Here is an 18,558-nt window from a genome sequence, read left to right on the forward strand (position 1 = left end):
GGAGCAGCTGAGTAGCTGAAAGGAGGAGTTTGTGTCTCACAGTGACACAGGAGGGGCAGCGTCCTGACACTTCAGGTTTGCCCTGGGTGTGCACCCGCCCGGAAGCCCGAAGGAGCTGGAAAGTCAAAGTCAAAGTTGGTGAGAGGAGTTGATGGCTCCGGTCTTTGTTCCCCAAGGGAAGGGCGAGGCCCTGATTTAACAGTGGACCGTGCTACACCGAGGCACCTTTGTTTCTGAGGTACTGACTGAAAGAATAGGAGCAGACTGTTCAGCTTCCCCTTGGCTGAGAAGACTGGATTGAAGCAACGCATAATCCAGAAGAAGGCAAATAGGAAAACCCTTGGTAAAAGAGTAGGTTGAAATCCATGTATGAGCAATTACTTCCAGTGTCAGTGAACTAAATTTTCTAACTAAAAACCAAGTATCAAGTAGGCATTTGAAGCACGCCAGAGATAGGGCGTTTATAAAGTGTCCATCCTTCTAGGGCATAAGGGCTCAGAGATGTTCAAAGTGTGATGGTGAAGAAAAATAAACTCCGAACACCAACCAATGGCAGGATTATGTAGTGTCTGAGAGCAGACTTCGGGCAGAAGCAGCACTGTGGGTGAGGCCATTTGCGTCATGATGGAGCGACTCCAGGTCCTGTCACGGAGGCCAACACTGGAGCTGAGAACAAGTGCTTTCCTGCTTGCACCAAGCCCAGTGCAGGAGGTCCCAGCTGCCGGACTGCTTGCTGCCTATGGGTCAGCTCAGGGTTCAGGCCACCTGGGCCCTATGAGTGTCTATTGCTGGGACCTTGGCCTGCTCTACAGGAAGGAGCCCCTGCGTGCAGGGAAGAGAGCATGCACAGGGTCTAAGCGGCCTGCACCTGTGTGTCCCTAGGCTCAGCTCACGGAGCCAGACTGTGCTGCAGAGGAGGCTGTGAAATAGAGACCAGCCGTGTGCCAGGAGGCTGAGGGCATGGTTGGGTGAATGCAGGCTCTGCCAGTATGTAAGGGTGAAAGGAAGACATAGCAATTCTAAGTTTGGATAAGCCTAATAATGTGATATCAGAAGGTATGAAGAAATTGACTTCAGTCTGGAGAAAAAGATGTGTAATTCTGTGCAGCTTTCAACACATCTCAGTAACTGACCTAGCAAGCAGACTGAAAGGTCAAAAACTGCAGACCTGTAGGCATGCATGTTTTTAGTAGGATACAGTGTGGTCTGATACATACTTTTAGAAGGAGCACGCCAACTAAACACAGATGGAGCTACAGATACTGACACACTGAAGACAAAAACTGGCCAGTCTTGGACTGTACTGCAGGTCTCAGTACATTTTGAAGCAGTGCACGGTAAGTAAGGTACAGATCTGGAGTTAAGCTCAAAGTAAATTCTTTTATATAACTCATGGCAAGTTAGAATTTTGTTTTGTTTTGTTTTTGAGACAGGATCTCACTATGTAGTTGAGACTGACCTGGAACTCACTATGTAGCCCTGGCTGATCTCTAACTCACAGCGATCCTCCTGCCTCAGCCTCCCAAGTGCTGGGATTACATGCGTGCACCACCACGCCCAGCCTAGAAAATATTTTTAATTGACAACAAAAATACTGATTATCAAAACTTGTAGAATGTAGTCAAAGCTGTAGTTAGGGGGAGATTTATAGTTTAGAAAAGCTGAAAATAAATAAGTAGGCTAAGCATCAAAATTAGGAAAAAGCAAAAAAAAGCCTAAAGGAAATAGAAAAAATAATAAAGCAAAAATGGACTAAAGAAGCAATTACAGTAGAAAAGCTCAGTGAGAGTGGTTGTGGCCCGGGCAGAACACTGCCCTGCTGTGTACACAGTGGGTTCAACACCCAGTGCCATAAAAGAGAGAAAGAAAATCATAGGATATTAGAAATATCCTCAAGCCAGTAAATTTGAAAATTCTCATGAAATAGATAACATTTTCATTAGTACATTTGTGATATATAATTCATTCATCATGACACATTTCTTGGAAAATGTGACTGACTAAAAGCAACAGAAGAAATAGGAAGCCTTAACTAGCCCTGAAGGCCCAAGGAACATTTAGATTTACAGAAATACGAACAGATGCGCCCTGGGAAATGTGTTTACGTGCACACGTGTCTTCTGGTGTGTTTTCTGAATTGACCCAGACTGATTTTCTCGAGTACAAGATTTAGACCTGTGTCAGATCTGTGATTATACCGTGGGGCGCTTAATATCACTTTAAGGACACTGCCTTAGCTGTGGTAGGTGGATGGTGGTGGCCCATTGCTCAGCCAGTCGGGATCTCCAGGCCCCAGGTGGGGCTGTCTGTGGGGCTCCAGCTGCTGGCCCCCTCCACCCTTGACCCCGTGGCCCTTCCCAGTGCTCATCACAGTTGGCACCAGACTTTGCAGCTCTGGAGGCCCGGGGGAGTAGAGACTGCTCCTAACTATGCCTGGGGTTGTGTGTGAGCACTGGCCGGGAGCCCTGGTGGACAGGCCCGAGCCATGGGCTGGCACTCGTGTCCAGTAACACAGCGGAAAGAGGACTGGTGCTTGGCTCCACGGTTCATTCTCCATCACACTGATTGACAGATGTAAATCAGGAATTCTTCTTTCAGAATGACTATAAAATTCTATATACAAAAAAAAAATTTTCTTAGGGTACCACCCACAGCTGTTCAGTTAGCAGGAATTTAACTCTGGCAAGTCTTGTTGAAAAAGTTGAGGAACAGAAGCCCACTTAACACCCCTCCCCAGGAAGTATAAATTGTTACAGCTGCCTCTGGAAATAGTTGGACTTTATGTAGCAAAATTTGAACATACAGTTTCCCAATAACTGAGCAGCAGTCACTCATTAGGTCCATACTCCAGGGAAATGTTTACCTGTGTGCTTGAGGCAGGTGTTCCAGAAAGGTCTTAGTAGTGTTCATAATCTGCTCTGCAGCATAAAGTGCCCCAGAGGATAGAAGAATGGGTAACTAAACAATGAAGGTGTACACGGTGGAATAGCACATAGGAATGAGGATAAACTATAGCTACAACAGCCACAATGTTGAACAACAAAAAAAATCAAGACGAAAGAATGTGTACAGTGCCAGGCACAGGGGTGCACACCTGCTAGCAATAGGGAGGCTGAAGTGGGAGGGTCGGAAGTTCGAGGCTAGCTTGGACTACATAGTGAGATCCTTTCTCAAACAGAACAAAAAAGAACACATACAGTATGATTCTATGCATGTGAAATTCAGAAGCAATCAAGATTAAGTAGTGTGTTAGGCTGCTTGGCTGGGTGATAAATCTCTAAAGAAAAGCCAGGAAATGATAACCAGGAAAGTTAGACCATGGTTTCTACAGGGCAGAGGACTTGGGATCGGAGAGAGGCACCAATGTTTCTGGAGTCTAGTGACGCCCGGGTTCTGTCTGGGTGGAGGTCAGCCCAGCATCTGTGGAGTGGCCTGGCAAAAGTGAGAAGAATCAGGCTTTGTAATGCACGCCCCACCCCAGAATGTAGATAATCCACAGCCTCTGTGCATATAGAATGGTTTAGTGTCTTTTTACAGAGATGTACGTTGTGAGATCGTTGGTTTTCCTGAGAGTTGACCGAGTGCCTCCTGCCTCCTAGGAAGGGCTCTGGTACACTCTTGAAGAAGGACAGGGTGGTAGCTGCACTTCCTTCTTTGTCAGACGCTCTTTCTTTCCAGTCTACTTCAACAGATCTCCTGACAGCAACGACACAGATACACTGCTAGAAAATTAGAATGTGCGTAGATTTCTTTTTTGTTTGTTTTTGTTTTTGTTTTTGGTACTGGGATTGAACTTGGGTCCTTGTGCTTGCAAGGCAGGTGGCAGAACTGCTGAGCTAAATCCCAGGCCCTATTTGATTGTTTTTTTGTACCGGGGGTTGAACTCGGGACCGTGTGCTTGCAAGGCTGGAGGTGACCGCACCACAGAGCTAAATCCCCGGCCCGATTTTTTTTTCTTTTTTCTTTTTAATTTTAATTTTTATTAAATTTATTGGTACATATTAGGCATATAATACAGTTACATTCATCATTGGGATCTTGTACCCATACATGACTGGTTCTTATTTTTCCGCATCTCCCTGTCCTCCCTGTTTACATTGTTTCCATGTTTTTCCTTTTCACAAATTTTTTCTTTTCCCTTTTTTACCTTTCCCCTCCCTCTCCCACTTCCTGTGCTCTTTCAGACTTTTCTTCCTATTACACAATATAAACTACACATTTTTATCTTTATTTACATTTTTACTTTTTCACACCAGAAAAACTATTGGGTAATTACACACCTGTAACTTATTAATTTCACATAAGACTATGGCCTCAGTGTACATCCACTTAGCTATAAATCTCTCTAGTTTCTCGTTCTTTATGGCTGAGTAGTACTCCATTTTATTAAAAAAAAACACAAAAAAACCCTACATCTTCTTTATCTAGCCTCCAATTGATGGGCAATTGGGCTGTTTCCAAGTTTTAGCTATTACAAACTCTGCTGCTGTATACATGGGTGAGCATAAATCACTTTGGTGTGATTCTTTTAATTCTTTTGGGAGGATACGCAGCAGAGGGATAGCTGGGTCAAATGGGACTTCTAATCCTAGTTGTTTGAGGTATCTCCATATTGATTTCCACAGTGGTTGCACCAGTCTGCAACAATGAAGAAGGGTTCTTATCTCCTTGCATCCCTGCCAGCATTTGTTATCGATATTTATTTATTTATTTATGCATTTATTTTTGGTACCAGGGATCGAACTTGGGACCTTGCACTTTCGAGGCAGGCAGTAGAACCACTGAGCTAAATCCCTAGCCCTGGTTGAATTCTTGATTGCAGCCATTCTTTCTGGGGTGAGGTGGGATCTGTGTTGTTTTCATCTGCATCTCTCGAATGACCAGTGATGTTGAACATTTTTTCGTATATTTTTTACTGCTTTGTCTGAGAAATGTCTTCATTTCAGATGCCCATTTTTGAGTTGGGTCTTTATATTTGGGGGGGCCTGATTTTTTTGAGTTCTTTATATATTCTAGATAGTAGACTTTTGTCTGAGGAATAGCTAGTAAAAATTTTTTCCCAAATTGTGTGTTGTCCCTCAGTTCTGCTTGTGATTTTTCTGGAGGTGCAGAAGCTTTTTTAAAAGATGAGATCCCAATTATTGTTTCTCAGAGCCAGGTATTTGGCTCAGTGGTTCTGCCGCCTGCCTCACGAGCGCAAGAGCTGGAGTTCAATCCCCAGTACCAAAACAAAACAAAACAAAACAAAACCAATTGTTGATTCTTTGTGCTAGTTCCCATGCTACTGAGGATTTGTTCATAAAGTCTTTTCCTATGCCAGTATCTTCGAGTTCTACCTAACTTGTCTTCCAGCAAGTTCACTGTCTCTGTTTTAATATGTATATCTTTAATCCAGTTGGATTTTAGTTTAGTGCATGGTGAAAGATGTGGGTCTAGTTTTAATCTTTGACAAGTTGAAATCCACTTTTTCCAACACCATTTATTAAAGAGGCTGTCTTCCCTCCAGAGAAGAGGAAGTCTAAGATGAGGTAGTTATGTAAGTTGGGGATTGTGATTACCCCTGCCATGTCTCCATTGCCTAGAATGGCTTTTGCTGTTCTATGTCTCTTCTGATTCCAAATGAACTTTTGGATTGTTTTCTCCAGTTCTATGAAATAAACTGATGGGACAATAGGGATTGCATCTATATAGCAGTTTTGGAAGTATGGCCATTTTCACTATATTGATTCTTCCCACACAGGAACAAGGGATAGTTTTCCATTTTCTGATATACTCTTCAATCTCTTTTTATAGAGTGCTGTAGTTTTCAGTGATTTATTTCTTTTTTGGCTTTGCATGAATAAAAAGTATCAAACTCCAAAACTTCCTGAACTTAACTCATTTTTTATTTTAGCAGTTTCCTTCTTTTGCAGATGTATTTGAAATCTTCTGCATGCAGTACATGATGCTGTGTTTGGTTTATGACTGATCTTCTTTTTCTTTTTCTTCTTTTTTAAACTAGCATTAAATTTGAGTATGACAGGCAGGATCCTAGGCAGCCTAAGAACGATTTAATTCTTTGGAAGGCCATGCACCGCAGCTGGCGCCCTTTCTCAGAGGCCAGGCCAGCCTAGCCGGCCCTAGAAGGAAGGTGCCCACTGGGGCCCATGGCTTTTGATTTGTAAACCTCTGGCTCCTTAACCACCCTTCTCTGAGAGTTTGAAAGGAAGCAAAGTACCTGTTTTGTAATCTCCACATTATGTTCAAGTGGCATTTTGTATTTGAAATTAAGAACCTACTACTTAGCATGTTAGAACATTCAAATGAATATAAAAGGGTTTGAAATATTTGTATCCAGGATAAGATTTAATACATGGCTTTTTTTGTTGTTGTTGTTTTGGTAATGGGGATTGAACTTGGGTCCTTGTGCTTGCAAGGCAGGCGGTGGAACCACTGAGCCAAATGCCCGGTCCTACATGGCTATTTTTGATGAATTGAAAAGTAGCAAGACACCTGCCATCTCTGTTCCATTTACAGTCATGGTGTCGTTGTGGTGCAGCATTTCTAGTCCATCAAACAGCCCAGCAGTCTGCTGCCGAGTGTCCATTGTCCCTTGTGTCCTTGAAGTGCTGCTCCCTGCCTGCTCACCTTGCACTTTGTGTGTTGGGAAATCCAGGCTGAGTGTCCCGTGGCCAGGGTTTCCCTTCTACCTTTGGATGTTTCATGGAATGCGGGCTTCCACACACCTTTCCTGTGAAAGGCAGTGGATCTGGAGGCTCAGGGGCACTGCCCACAGTCCCCCATGGTGTCCAGGGCACTGGCCTGTGCTGGTCGGCTGACACCCAGGCCTGCCGAGGACTTCAGGGGGCAGGGCTTGGTGCCTGGACTTGTGATCATTAGCACTCACAAAATGCTGGTGATCTGTTAGTATCATTACTCCTCCTTGCTTAGCTGAAACATTTTCATAGTATTGATCAGAATTTCCCTCAATTGCTGGGTGTGGTGGTGCATGCCTGTGTCCCAGCACTTGGAAGGCTGAGGCAGGAGAATTGCTGTTAAGTTCGAGGCCAGCCTGGGCTACACAGTGAGTTCAAAGCCAGTCTGAACTACATAGAGAGACCCTGTCTCAAAAAACCAGGAAAAAAAAAAAAAGAATTTCCCTCAGCTATCTTCAGTTATTTCAGGAGACTATTCAAATGGGAAAGGCATGGTAAATACATGCCTGATTCTTTCTATTTATCAGTTCTTGGCTGGATGATTCTCCAGTCACTCCAGTAGTAGCCGGTGGCCCAGTGTCATGGTGAACTCTTCAGCATTTATCCTGTGTGAAGCATCCAAGTGGGTCCCAGCCCATAGCATCCCGGAGTTTATACTGAGTTCTTCTGGGCTGGGAAGACATTTCCACTCGCCTTGTGCCAGAGCAGCTCTCTGTCCCCCATGTAGGACATGGTGTCTTAGGGCCACAGCCTGGCTTGGAGCACCCCACTGTGGGGCTGAAGATTGTTTCTGGGCTTTTTTTTTTTTTGGTACTGGGGATCGAACTTGGGTCCTTTTGCTTGCAAGGCAGGCGCCGCAACACTGAGCTAAATCCCCAGCCCTCTGGGCCTTTTTTGTGAATGACCACAAGAATAGATTTGTTGAGAAAATTATGTGTTCATACTATTTTACTTTCAAATTTAGGTTTTTATTTCCTTGATTTCATATTTGTCTGTATTTTCTGTTACACTAAGTTTTGTTTCCTAACAACTTTAGCATCTTTACTCATTTATTTTAACCTGTAAAGTGGGTGCAGTTGTTTTGGAATAACAGCAGTTATTTCAACATTAGTATGTTTACTGAAAGCAGCTCAGATTTTCTGCAATTCCTTGGGGAAGGGGCTGGGGATTGGATCCAGGGGCACTCTGCTGCTGAAATTCATCTGCAGTGCTCCCACCACCAGGGATCGAACTCAGGACCTGGTGCTTTCAAGGCAGGTGTGGCACCACTGAGCTACATCCCTGGCCCCATCAGCACTTTTAATATTTTATTTTGAAACAGGGTCTCACTAAGTTGCTCAAGCAGGACTTGAACTTGAGGTTCCCCTGCCTCAGCCTCCCTCAGTGCTGGGATTACAATGTAGTCCCCATGCCCGACTGCGGTTCTTCTGCCATCCAAGTACACCCTAGGGATATCCTGTTCCTTTCAACTCACTCGAACCACTTCCCTCCATGCCATCCACAGATTACAGTTGGATGTATTTATTTCATTTCCTCTCATATTTAAGGAAAAGCTTCTTTCTAATTTTATTTTTTTGTGGTGCTGGGGATGGAGCCCAGGGTCTGTTCCCAAGCACCTGTCTTGAGCCAATCCAGCCTTTTAGTTTTATTTACCTTGCGGGTTTACCAAGCATTTTCGTGGGTCCTGAGTCAGAATACTTACAGAGCCTCCTCCACATCTGGTCCCTCTCCCGCTTTCTCCCTCTGTGATAAGTACCTTAGAAGTTTTTACTGCTCATTCCCAGGCCTCACACATGGGATTGCCCAGCCTGAGTGTCCAGAGAAGAGGCTCTCAGAATCTGGATCAGAACCGAGAAAACTTTAGACCCAGGCAGGTATGGCGAATCTGCAGAAGGGACTGAGCAGAGATAGCAGTGTGAGCTGGTCTTGGGTTTCATGGTGTGCTGGCACAGGCATCAGAAGCCACTTCTCAGTAGGTCACAGGCCTTCCACATCCTGGGAGAGTGAGAGGTGCTGCCCTGCTGAGGCTCACAGCGAGGCCGGAGCTCCGGGCTCTGTGCCCTCTTTCCTGTCCTGGTGGCCGGGCTTGGACCCAGGCCGAGAGAGCACAGTGTCTGCACAGCTGACGCCTGCCCAGGTGCTTTCTAGAAATCCCAGATCCCAGCATGCGGCATTGGCACCGCAGGGCTGAGTGGGTCCTGTCTTAAAGGGTAGCAGAGTGCGCTTTGTCGGGCGCAGTGCACTTTTCCAGCCATCAGCCCAGGCTGCCTGCCTGCCTCTGTCCTGCTCCGTCCTACACAGGGCTGGGTGGCTGGGCCTGGCCTCCTCTCCACTCTGCTGTCCAGGGTGCCCGGGCCCCATCCCACCGCCGCGCAGGGCCTGGGTGTCGAAGCCGTCAGCATACCAAGGGTTCCCAGGTGCGGCTTCGGTTGGTACCTGCCACATGCATACCTGCCTGCTGATCTCCCTGTTTTTGGAATCACCTGGCTGCTGTGGCTCCGTCTCGGGTGGATGTTGGGCTTGTTTTCCCTGTAAACAAATTAGGCTTCTTCCTTTCTCCCTGGAAGGGGCCCTTAGCTTTATTTATCGATGCTTGCCTTTTTGGTTTCCCCTGAGCTTTCTGGTCCTCTGGATACCCTTTTGTCAGCAATTGTACTTTGCTTCCAATTTCTAAGCTCCAGTTAAAGTGCAGCTCAGCTGGAATCGCATCTGTAGGGAGCCTCAGGTGAACCCTGCAAGCAGTGGCGGCAGAGAGGGGAGGGCCTGTGCACATGGAGTCACAGGCTAGAGCAGCCGCTCCGAGCCAGGCTTCTGACCCACAGCTCTGTCCTCAGAAGATTATAGAGATGCCTGGTCATTGGAGAGAAGTAGGGCCTCAAAGTACCATAAAACTGTGAACAGCAATTAATTAATTAATGGAGCAGTAATTCTTCTTGAAGGAAACCACATTCCTGGAGCACTGGAACTGAGAATCCCAGGCACAGTCCAGGACACCAGTCCAATTGATATATCTAAATTTTAGGGCAAAGATAGACTGACTTCCTATCCCTGTGAAAAAGCAAGTGAAATGAGGTGTTTGTGGTTAGTGAAGAAGCCTAATGTGGAGTGGCCCCAAGGGTGTGGCCTTGCTTGTTCCTTACTGCTGCTCACGAATGGTGGGACCCACAGTTCAAGGGTTCCCCGTCCAGCCACAGCGTAGTGTGAATGACCAGACACAGTCGCAGGTTAGATTACCGCCACAAACACTTTAGAGAAAAAGTAGCTCGCCGCACCTGCCAGGCAAGCACAAGATCCTGAGTTTGATCCTTGGTACTAGAAAGAAAGGAAAAAAAAAAAACATGTAGCTGTTCATTTCTGGAACCTCCTTCCCACAGTGCTTTTTATTTCGGAGGGCTTTGAATGTCACATTTCTTTGGGACTGGGCTGTGGGGTCTGCTGCCCCAGCCCAGGGGCGGGCGGGGTGGGTGTGAGGACCCTGTCTGCCATTGCAGCCATCACAGAGCCCGCGTTCCATCCTTGGATGTCTCTGCTTTTAGTTTAAAACATCACCCCTTTAAAACACCTCCAGTGTAGGGAGTCGGGGTGGCGGGGATGCTCATGACACAGCCCAGCTGCCCATGCTGTCTGGGCTGCAGGCCGGGCTGGGCGAGGAGGCTGTGGATGGCCCATCCCCACAGAGCTCTTTCCCACTCAGAAGGTTTTTTTTACATTTTAAAAATTGAGATGGAAACTCACATACTATACAGCTCACCTTTTAAACTGTTTTAAAGTGTGCTTGCCCGTGGCTTGTGTCGTGTTTACATTACACAGCCCAGCCGGCTCCTGGTAGCTGCGAGTGTCTTCCTGTCTGTGGATCGGCCTGTTCTGGACTCGTCCCATACACAGACCCTTGCCTCTCACCTTTGTCACCAAGCACATTTTTAAGTTTTGTTGCGTTTGGCTACGTGTGTCAATCCGTCATTCCTCCTCATGGTCAAATGCTGTTTCCTTAGTGGATCTGACACATGTGTTCTGCTTCTCCACTCAGCACTTGCTCTACCCTTTGGCTCTTACAGGGCGCTGCCGCGGACATTGGCGAGCAGTATTTGTGAGAGCGTACTTTTCCTATTCATTTGCTCAGGTGTACGTGGAAGAGGGGAGTACTGGTAAGACCCCTCAGGACAGGCCTCATGGCCCTGCTTCCACCCCGGCAGCTGAATGTGGAGCTGCACTGCTCTGTTTCCTTGCCAACACTGGGAATTTCTCATTTTTAAAAATTTCAGTCATTCTGTCTTTGGGTGGTGGTGAAATGGCGATGGGGAATTCTTTATAACTACAGTTTTTAAAATTGAAATTCACATCATGTAAAATTAACCTATTTATTTATTTATTTATTTATTTATTTATTTAGGTACTGGAGGTTAAACTGTGCTTGTGAGGCAGGCGGTGGCACTGCTGAGCTACATCCCAGCCCCTTTTGAGTAACCAGCCTCACCCTGAGACACAAAAGGGCTGCCAGTCCTCAGTCAATTCATTAGCAATGAAGTCACCATCACCTCAGACACTGCACGGATTTCAGGAGTCCCAGGCTAGCAATGAGGATTAGGATCAAATGTACACTTCACAATAACACAGTAACAGGCACCACTCTGAAGGCACAGACCCCAAAGAACTGGAGAAGGCACTTAAAACACATATGCACACACTTCCACAGCAGCACTCTCCAGAGCAGCCACAGTGGGATGCACCAAAGCGTCCACTGGGGGATGGGTAAGTAAAGTGTGATCTGTGCAGGGTGGAATGTTATCCAGCCCTAAAGAAGGAGGAAGCTGTGACTCGCTGGTCCAGGGATGAACTCTGAAAACCTTAGGCTACGACTAAGTCAAACAAAAGGATTCTGGTTGGTGGCACAGAAAACCCACAGAGCACCTGAATCCAGACAGCACAGGCAGGCAGCTACGGGCGGGATGGCGTCACGGGTGCACGATGAACATCAGGGTCGTACAACACAGCAAGCGCACAGACGCCTCTGAGCTGTTCACTTTCCTCACTGATTTCCACAGTAGCTGCACTAACTTACATTTCCACCAGCAGTGTGGAAGGGCTGCTGTTTCCCCACAGCCTCGCCAGTGTCTCCTGATTTTTGTATTGATGATGGCCATTCTGACTGGGCTGAGATGGAAGCTCAGTGTCTTTTTTTTTTGGTACCAGGGATCGAACTCAGGACCTTGTGTTGTGAGGCAGGCTGCAGCACCACTGAGATAATAAATCCCTGGCCCCTCAGTGTCATTTTGATTTTCATTTTTTCTAATGGCCAGAGATGTTGAACTCTGCCCCCCACTACTTTTGGCCATTTGTACTTCTTCAGTTCATTCAGCCTGTACGATCAGGCTGTTTGATTTTTTGGTGTTACTTTTTTTGAGCTCTTTATGTGTTTTATATTTTAATCTTGTATTGGCAAAGTGCTGACAGACTTTCTCCCATCCTGTAGCCCGCTGATGGTGAACCTTGTAGAGTTCTCAGTGGTGCATGCGGCCCGCTGCAGCACATGTGCATAGGGTTGCCCACACTGCTTCACCTGTCCCTACATTAGCTGTTCCCTTAGCTGTGCAGGTGCTTTTTAGTTTGCTGTTGTCTCACTTGTTGATTCTTGCTATTATTTCCTGTGCTTTTGGAGTCCAATTGTTCTATCCAGGAAGTCTTCGCCTGTCTATGGCTTCAAGTGTTTCCTCTGTTTCCTTACAGCAATTTCAGAGTTTCCGGGCTAAAACCAAAGTGTGTGGTTCGTGTTGAATTGAACTGTACAGGGTGGGAGAGAGGAATCTGCTGATCTGGAGATGTCCAGCTTTTCTAGCAAGTTTGTTCAAGCAGCTGTCTTCTCTCCAACATCTATTTTGTCTCCTTTGTCCAGAGTCAGATGGCCACAGCTGCGTGGGTTTCTTTGCATCTGTCCCATTGGTCTGCGTGACTATTTTTGTGCCAGGACCATGCTGTTTTTGTTACTGTGGCTCTGGGGTGTAATCTGAAAACTGACTGCTTTGCCTCCAGCCTTGCTATTGTTGCTTAGGACTGCTTTGGCTATTCTGAGTCTTTTGTGTTGCCATAGAATTTTAGGACTGTTTTGTCTAGTTCCATGAGGAAGGTCATTGGTTTTGTTGTTGTTGTTGTTGTTATTTTTTTCTTTTTTCAATACTGGGGATCAAACTCGGGACCTTGTGCTTGCAAGACAGGCATGGTGCCACTGAGCTAAATCCCCAGCCCTGGCAATTATTGAACATGGGATCTTTCCATTTTCTGCTGTCTTCTTCAGTTTTTGAAATTTTCATTATAGAGGTCTTCTACTTCTTTGTTTAGATTGATTCCTAGGGTATGTGTGTTTGTGTGTGTGCGCGCACATGTGCTCTTGTGAATGGAATTGTTTTCATAATTTCTTTTTTACCTAGTCCATTATTGATGTAAAGATACTGATTTTTTTATGTTTTTATTACCTGAACTTATTTGTCAGCTGTAAAAGTCTCCTGGTGCAGTCAGTAGGGCCTTCTAAGTGTAGGACCCTGCCCATTTTTTTTTATTTTTCTTTTTTCAATACTGGGGATCAAACTCGGGACCTTGTGCTTGCAAGACAGGCATGGTGCCACTGAGCTAAATCCCCAGCCCTGGCAATTATTGAACATGGGATCTTTCCATTTTCTGCTGTCTTCTTCAGTTTTTGAAATTTTCATTATAGAGGTCTTCTACTTCTTTGTTTAGATTGATTCCTAGGGTATGTGTGTTTGTGTGTGTGCGCGCACATGTGCTCTTGTGAATGGAATTGTTTTCATAATTTCTTTTTTACCTAGTCCATTATTGATGTAAAGATACTGATTTTTTTATGTTTTTATTACCTGAACTTATTTGTCAGCTGTAAAAGTCTCCTGGTGCAGTCAGTAGGGCCTTCTAAGTGTAGGACCCTGCCCTCTGCACACAAAGACGATTGACTTCTCCTGTCTGGACCCTCATCTTTGTCATTCTTTCCTAATTGCTTCAGCTAAAATCCCAAGAACTGTGTGCCATATGTGTGTGGTCAGAGGACATCTTCATCCTGCTCCTGATTCTGGAGGATGTGCTGGTGTCTAGGTGGTGTCCTGCACTTCTAGCCCCTGAAGGGTATCTCCCCGAGGAGGGCCATGCTCTGCCTGTGTGCTGCCCAGGCCTCTTCCCCCCTCTCCGACTACCTTGGGGACCAGGCAGGGCTGTAAGAGACCTGGCGGCTGTGCAGAGATGCCCTTGGCGATGTCCCCTAGCACGGATGTGGGTCCTGGCCAACCTGCTGGCTTCCAGCTTCCTGTGCCCTTGGATGCAGGGCTGTGAGCTTTTTAATTTGTGTTTTTGGAGTATCTTCTACACCTTGTCACCATTTTTCAGCATTCTATCAAGCCCTGAGACTACACTCTTCACTTGTTTATATAAATAGCTTGTGACATGCTAGCTTATAGGAACAGGCAGTGTGTTGTTCATCACTAGCTGGGTTGTATTTCAGATAGGAATTTACCCACAAAACCAGGTTTCTCATCGCAAACTCTTGATTGAACACTCTGGAGAGAAGCACACGGATGCACAGATCTCTGCAGGGCGCTGAGCCGCGAGGCAGTGTTCTGGTGCCATCAGGTGCCACAGCAGTGATGGGGTCCACATGGCCCACATCTGCCCGTCAGTCCATATGCACTCCAGGCACCTTTTCCCTGTCTATCCCTGTGCCTGAGCTCCGTGGGTCAGCGAGCAGCGCAGACCCCAGCCTGGGCCTGCCTTCCTCCAGGGAGAAGACGGGTGTGCCAGGGACCAGGTGGGCTGCAGACAAGGGCATTGAGGGTGCCAGGCAGGCAGGGGCAACACAGGGCCCCTGGCCAGCTCTCACTAACCAGCACTGGACACCCTGGTCCTTCCTGCCCGGCATGGTCATGGATGAGTTGAAGGCAAGTTTGTGAGCAGTCACTGCCACTCGGAGTCGCCTTGAAAAGCTGCTGTTTTCACATGAGCAGATTTCACACCAAGCTCCCTCACTTTGCCATGGCGATGTCTGTTTCAGTGACTCTACTCCAAGTGTGTCTGGAACACAAGCTCACGAGTCTGCCCCACATTCTGTGCCAGTGGGAGGTTGCACAGCCCTGGCCATGGAGAGCTCTTCTTGAACCCCAGAAGGAAGCAGAGAGAAGCAGTGTAAGGACCAGGCCAGGGGATCAAGGGGCCAGTGCCCAGCCCCTGGGGGCTTCCCTGTGCATCTGGGGTACCCGGAGGCCCTAGCTCGAAGTCTTACACCCTGCAGAGAAGGGCAGAGCCTGGGATAGGAACCGGGCTCTCAGGAGCAGGGAGTTTGGTCCCCTTTTTGCATTCCTGGGGATTGAACCCAAGCCTCCCAAGTCCTGCACAAGCCCTTGCAGAGGTACAGTCCAGCCCCTAAAAATTATGTATACATTTGTTTGTTTATTTATTTATTTGGTCTTTTGAGACAGGGTCTCACTGTGTAGTTCAGGCTGGCCTTGAACTCACTATTGTAACCCAGGCTGGCCATGAACTCACAGCCATCCTCCTGCCTCAGCCTCCCGAGTACAGAGATTACAGGTGTGCACCATCACACCCAGACCCCAAAATTTTTTATTTTGAGTTATAGTCTCATTAAGCTGCCCAGCCTGTCCTCAAACTTGTATTCTAATGCCTCTGCTCTCCAAGTGGCTGGGGTTACAGGCATGGGTCCCCAGACCTGGCTTCATATCTTTTTAAGTAGCAAACACAGATAGTTCGGGCATTTTTGAGGGAGGTGGAGATTTGAGAGGAATGTCCTCAGTCCATTTAGCAGACTGTCCCCACGGTAGGAACCCCACGGTATGAGGCCGCACAGGACTCTTTTCCCTCACAGGCTCCCTTCCTGTTCCTTTGGCAGTGGCACACTGCAGCCAAGGGTGTGGGCTCCCAGGAAAGTTCCAGAGCTCAGGGCCACTGCAACACCGCCCAGTGTCCAGATTCCCCCACATCAGTGCACGCTCACTGTCTGGGACCCAGAGGACGGGAAGAAACGCCGGTGTTGTCCCACCACACGTGCTGCAGATGTTGGGACAGTGATACCACAAGCAGCACCTCCTCAGGGACCCCTCAGCTGCTTTATGTTTTAGTGATTGCGCAGACCAGCGGGTCTTACTTGGGCAGTGTGTGCACGCTGCACACTTGGGTCCCTCAACCCCCAGCTATGTTCTGACATGGTCCTCGCTGCTTGGCCTCTGGGTCTCAGCTGGGACCCCTATGGCTGTCTTAGGGGTTCTTGCTATCCTTGGTGGGGGGCTTGCAGGTGGGAGGAACAGAGCGGCCCAGAGCAGAAGGCCGAGTCAGGGTGATTCAGGCTCAGAGAACAGTGATGAGGCAGACTCACGCTGAGGGCCTCTCAAGAACAGGGTGAGGCTGTGTCCTGCCTGCCATGTGTGGTGGGGCCGCAGGAATCGGGGAGGAAAGTGGAAGTGGCTGAGGGCGGCTGCCACTCTGGCGGGAGTTCCGCGTGGTGTGTGGAGTCTGGGGCCCGACATTATGCGTGCGAGCCTTTTGCAGAGCGTGCTGGCTGCTCCCAGTGGCATTGCTGTCTGGTAAGGTAGGACAGAGGGACAAGGGCCGGCTAGTCCTCCTGCGTCTCAGGTGCTGGGCTAGGCTGAGGGACAGCGCGCTTTCCAGGTGTGGCTGTTTGTGACCCCCTTGCACGGGACGAGGGTGGCCCTTGCTTACTGAGGTTTTCTCCCCACTGGCAGAGTTCCTCCATCGTAAATGGAGCCGAGTAAAAAGATGGACTCAGCCAGCACGCTGCACACCAACCCGCTGCTGAAGCTTCAGCCTGACCGCGGTGTGGGCTCTGTGTTTGTCCCCGAGCAAGGAGGCTACAAGGAGAAGTTTGTGAAGGCTGTGGAGGACAAGTACAAGTGTGAGAAGTGCCGCCTGGTGCTGTGCAACCCAAAGCAGACCGAGTGTGGACACCGCTTCTGCGAGAGCTGCATGGCTGCCCTGCTCAGGTGGGTGCCCTGGCCGCACTCCTGGAGTGACTGGAGGCGGCACGGTGGGTTGCTGGGCCTTGCCAGGAGTCCCTGGCCCCAGGCCTATCGTCACTGAGGCTGCTGCACCTGCCACCCGCCTGCCGAGTGAGCCTCACGTTCTCCGCCCTCTGGGCCCGGTGTTCCCATCTGCTGCTGGGACTTCAGGCCAAGTGCCAGCCTCTGCTGCAGGAGGGGTGGGCAGTGAGGACAGCGGCAGGAACCCCTTCCCTGCAGACCCAGCTGCATGCCACACGGTAGGTGACACAGATGACATTGGGGCACCATGGAGACAGGCTGGAGTTTGTGGCAGAAGCAGCACTTTGGCCAGGTGTGGTACACACCTGTAATCCCAGCACTGCACTCAGGAGGCTGAGGCAGGAGAATCACCTCAAGATCTAGGCCAGCCTGAACTACCTAGGGAGACTCTCAGAGAGAACAACCCTGGCTGTGAAGCAGCTGGGTTGTCGGCAGGTACTGAGTGTTTATTTGCCAGGCCTTGTACTGGATGTGGTGGTCACTGCATTCAGGGCACATGGCCCAGCAGTGCGGCCTAGCAGCCACTCCTAGCTGGATCCCCAAGCCCTGCAGCTCACTGGCCCCTGCCGACACCCGACTTTGCCCCACACTGTGTTCCCTCAGTGCTCTCACCCAGAGACCCCACACAGCCTACTCTGCCCATCCCACGGGGAGGGACAGCAGCTGGGGGTACTCAGCAGGCACAGCACCCGTGTTCCTAGCAGCGGCCCAGGCAGGGAAGCTTTGGCTTTGGCCATTCCACTCACGGTACCACCAGCTTGCTGGGGTCGGGGCTGAGCGAAGCCAGTGAGCAGGGGGCCTCAGCCTGCGGGTGCCGCTCCGAGGGCCCCTCCACAGGGCTTGCGCACCCCTATGTTCACCGAAGGGCTGGACTCAGCTGTGGACCCTGTGGCTTCCATCTGAAAAGCTGCCATCGGAGGGTATCTCCCCCTTTCCTCCCACAGCTCCCTGTTGCCAGGGCACCCGCCCCTCTGCCTGTGCCGACCTGGCTTGCTCTACTCTAACGTGGTGTCTGTATCTCCCACAGCTCCTCGAGCCCCAAGTGCACAGCGTGTCAAGAAGGCATCGTCAAGGAGAAGGTATTCATCGTGCTCCGCTGTCCCGCGGGCCTCTGCGCGGAGGGTGCTCTTGTGCCCTAGACACTCTCCTCAGGGTTCATGGAGGGAGGGAATGGTGCAGGTGAAGTGCCGAGGGGTGTCAGGGCTGGGCCATCTGCACCAGGCCACTGGCCACCACTGTCCTCCTGGGTCTCTGTCCCGCACAGTTTACGGCTGACTCCCAGCCGGGCATGACCTCCAGGCTGTGCTGGTCTGAAGCACTGACACTGGCACCTGTCACGCTCCCAGGGTCGTGCCCCACAGTCATGGTGTCGCTGCACACATGGGATCCCCCTGAGGCTCGCCAGGCCTGTCAGGGACTGGTTCCTGCTTATGCCATGGCTGACAGGCAGTGATCCACTCACCGCTCAGCCCTGCCAGGCTCATTTGTATTTTGAAACAGCTCATTCTTAAAGTACTTAAATATCAATAAAAATGTGTGTTAGGGCCGGGGATGTAGCTCAGTGGTGCCCAGCCTGCCTCGCAACCGCCAAGTCCTGAGTTCAGTTGACAGTACCAAAACAAATGTGTGTGCTTCCACCGTTTTGATTAATGAACCTGGCAGGTTTTTAATGGGGGTCATTACCTTGTACCCTGGATCATTGGCTGGCCATCAGGGTGTGGTGCCCTGTTGTGGGGACAAGGGTGGGGCGGGCGCTGTCCTGGAGGTGGCCCGTCTTCTGCGCTGCTGCGTAGCAGCCTGGC

General features: G+C 49.0%; 1 protein-coding gene across 11 annotated transcripts in view; it reads left to right on the plus strand.

The window, feature by feature from the left end:
* Positions 1 to 18,558, plus strand: part of Traf3 (TNF receptor associated factor 3) — a 70,971-nt gene that overhangs the window by 30,429 nt on the left and 21,984 nt on the right. For 9 of the 11 annotated variants that reach the window (XM_010607262.2, XM_010607268.3, XM_033766823.1 and 6 more), the window contains 2 exons: positions 16,442 to 16,699; positions 17,784 to 17,835. In XM_010607262.2, coding sequence (XP_010605564.1) covers positions 16,458 to 16,699; positions 17,784 to 17,835 — 294 coding nt within the window. In that variant the 5' untranslated portion in view covers positions 16,442 to 16,457. Of the gene's footprint in view, positions 1 to 8,479; positions 8,570 to 13,543; positions 14,871 to 16,441; positions 16,700 to 17,783; positions 17,836 to 18,558 lie in introns of those variants that run through there. The other 2 variants (XM_010607264.3, XM_033766824.1) reach the window with 2 other exon arrangements.

This window comes from Fukomys damarensis, unplaced genomic scaffold (genome assembly GCF_012274545.1).
Source record: "Fukomys damarensis isolate Sample0158 unplaced genomic scaffold, DMR_v1.0_HiC HiC_scaffold_21, whole genome shotgun sequence".
NCBI lineage: Eukaryota > Metazoa > Chordata > Mammalia > Rodentia > Bathyergidae > Fukomys > Fukomys damarensis.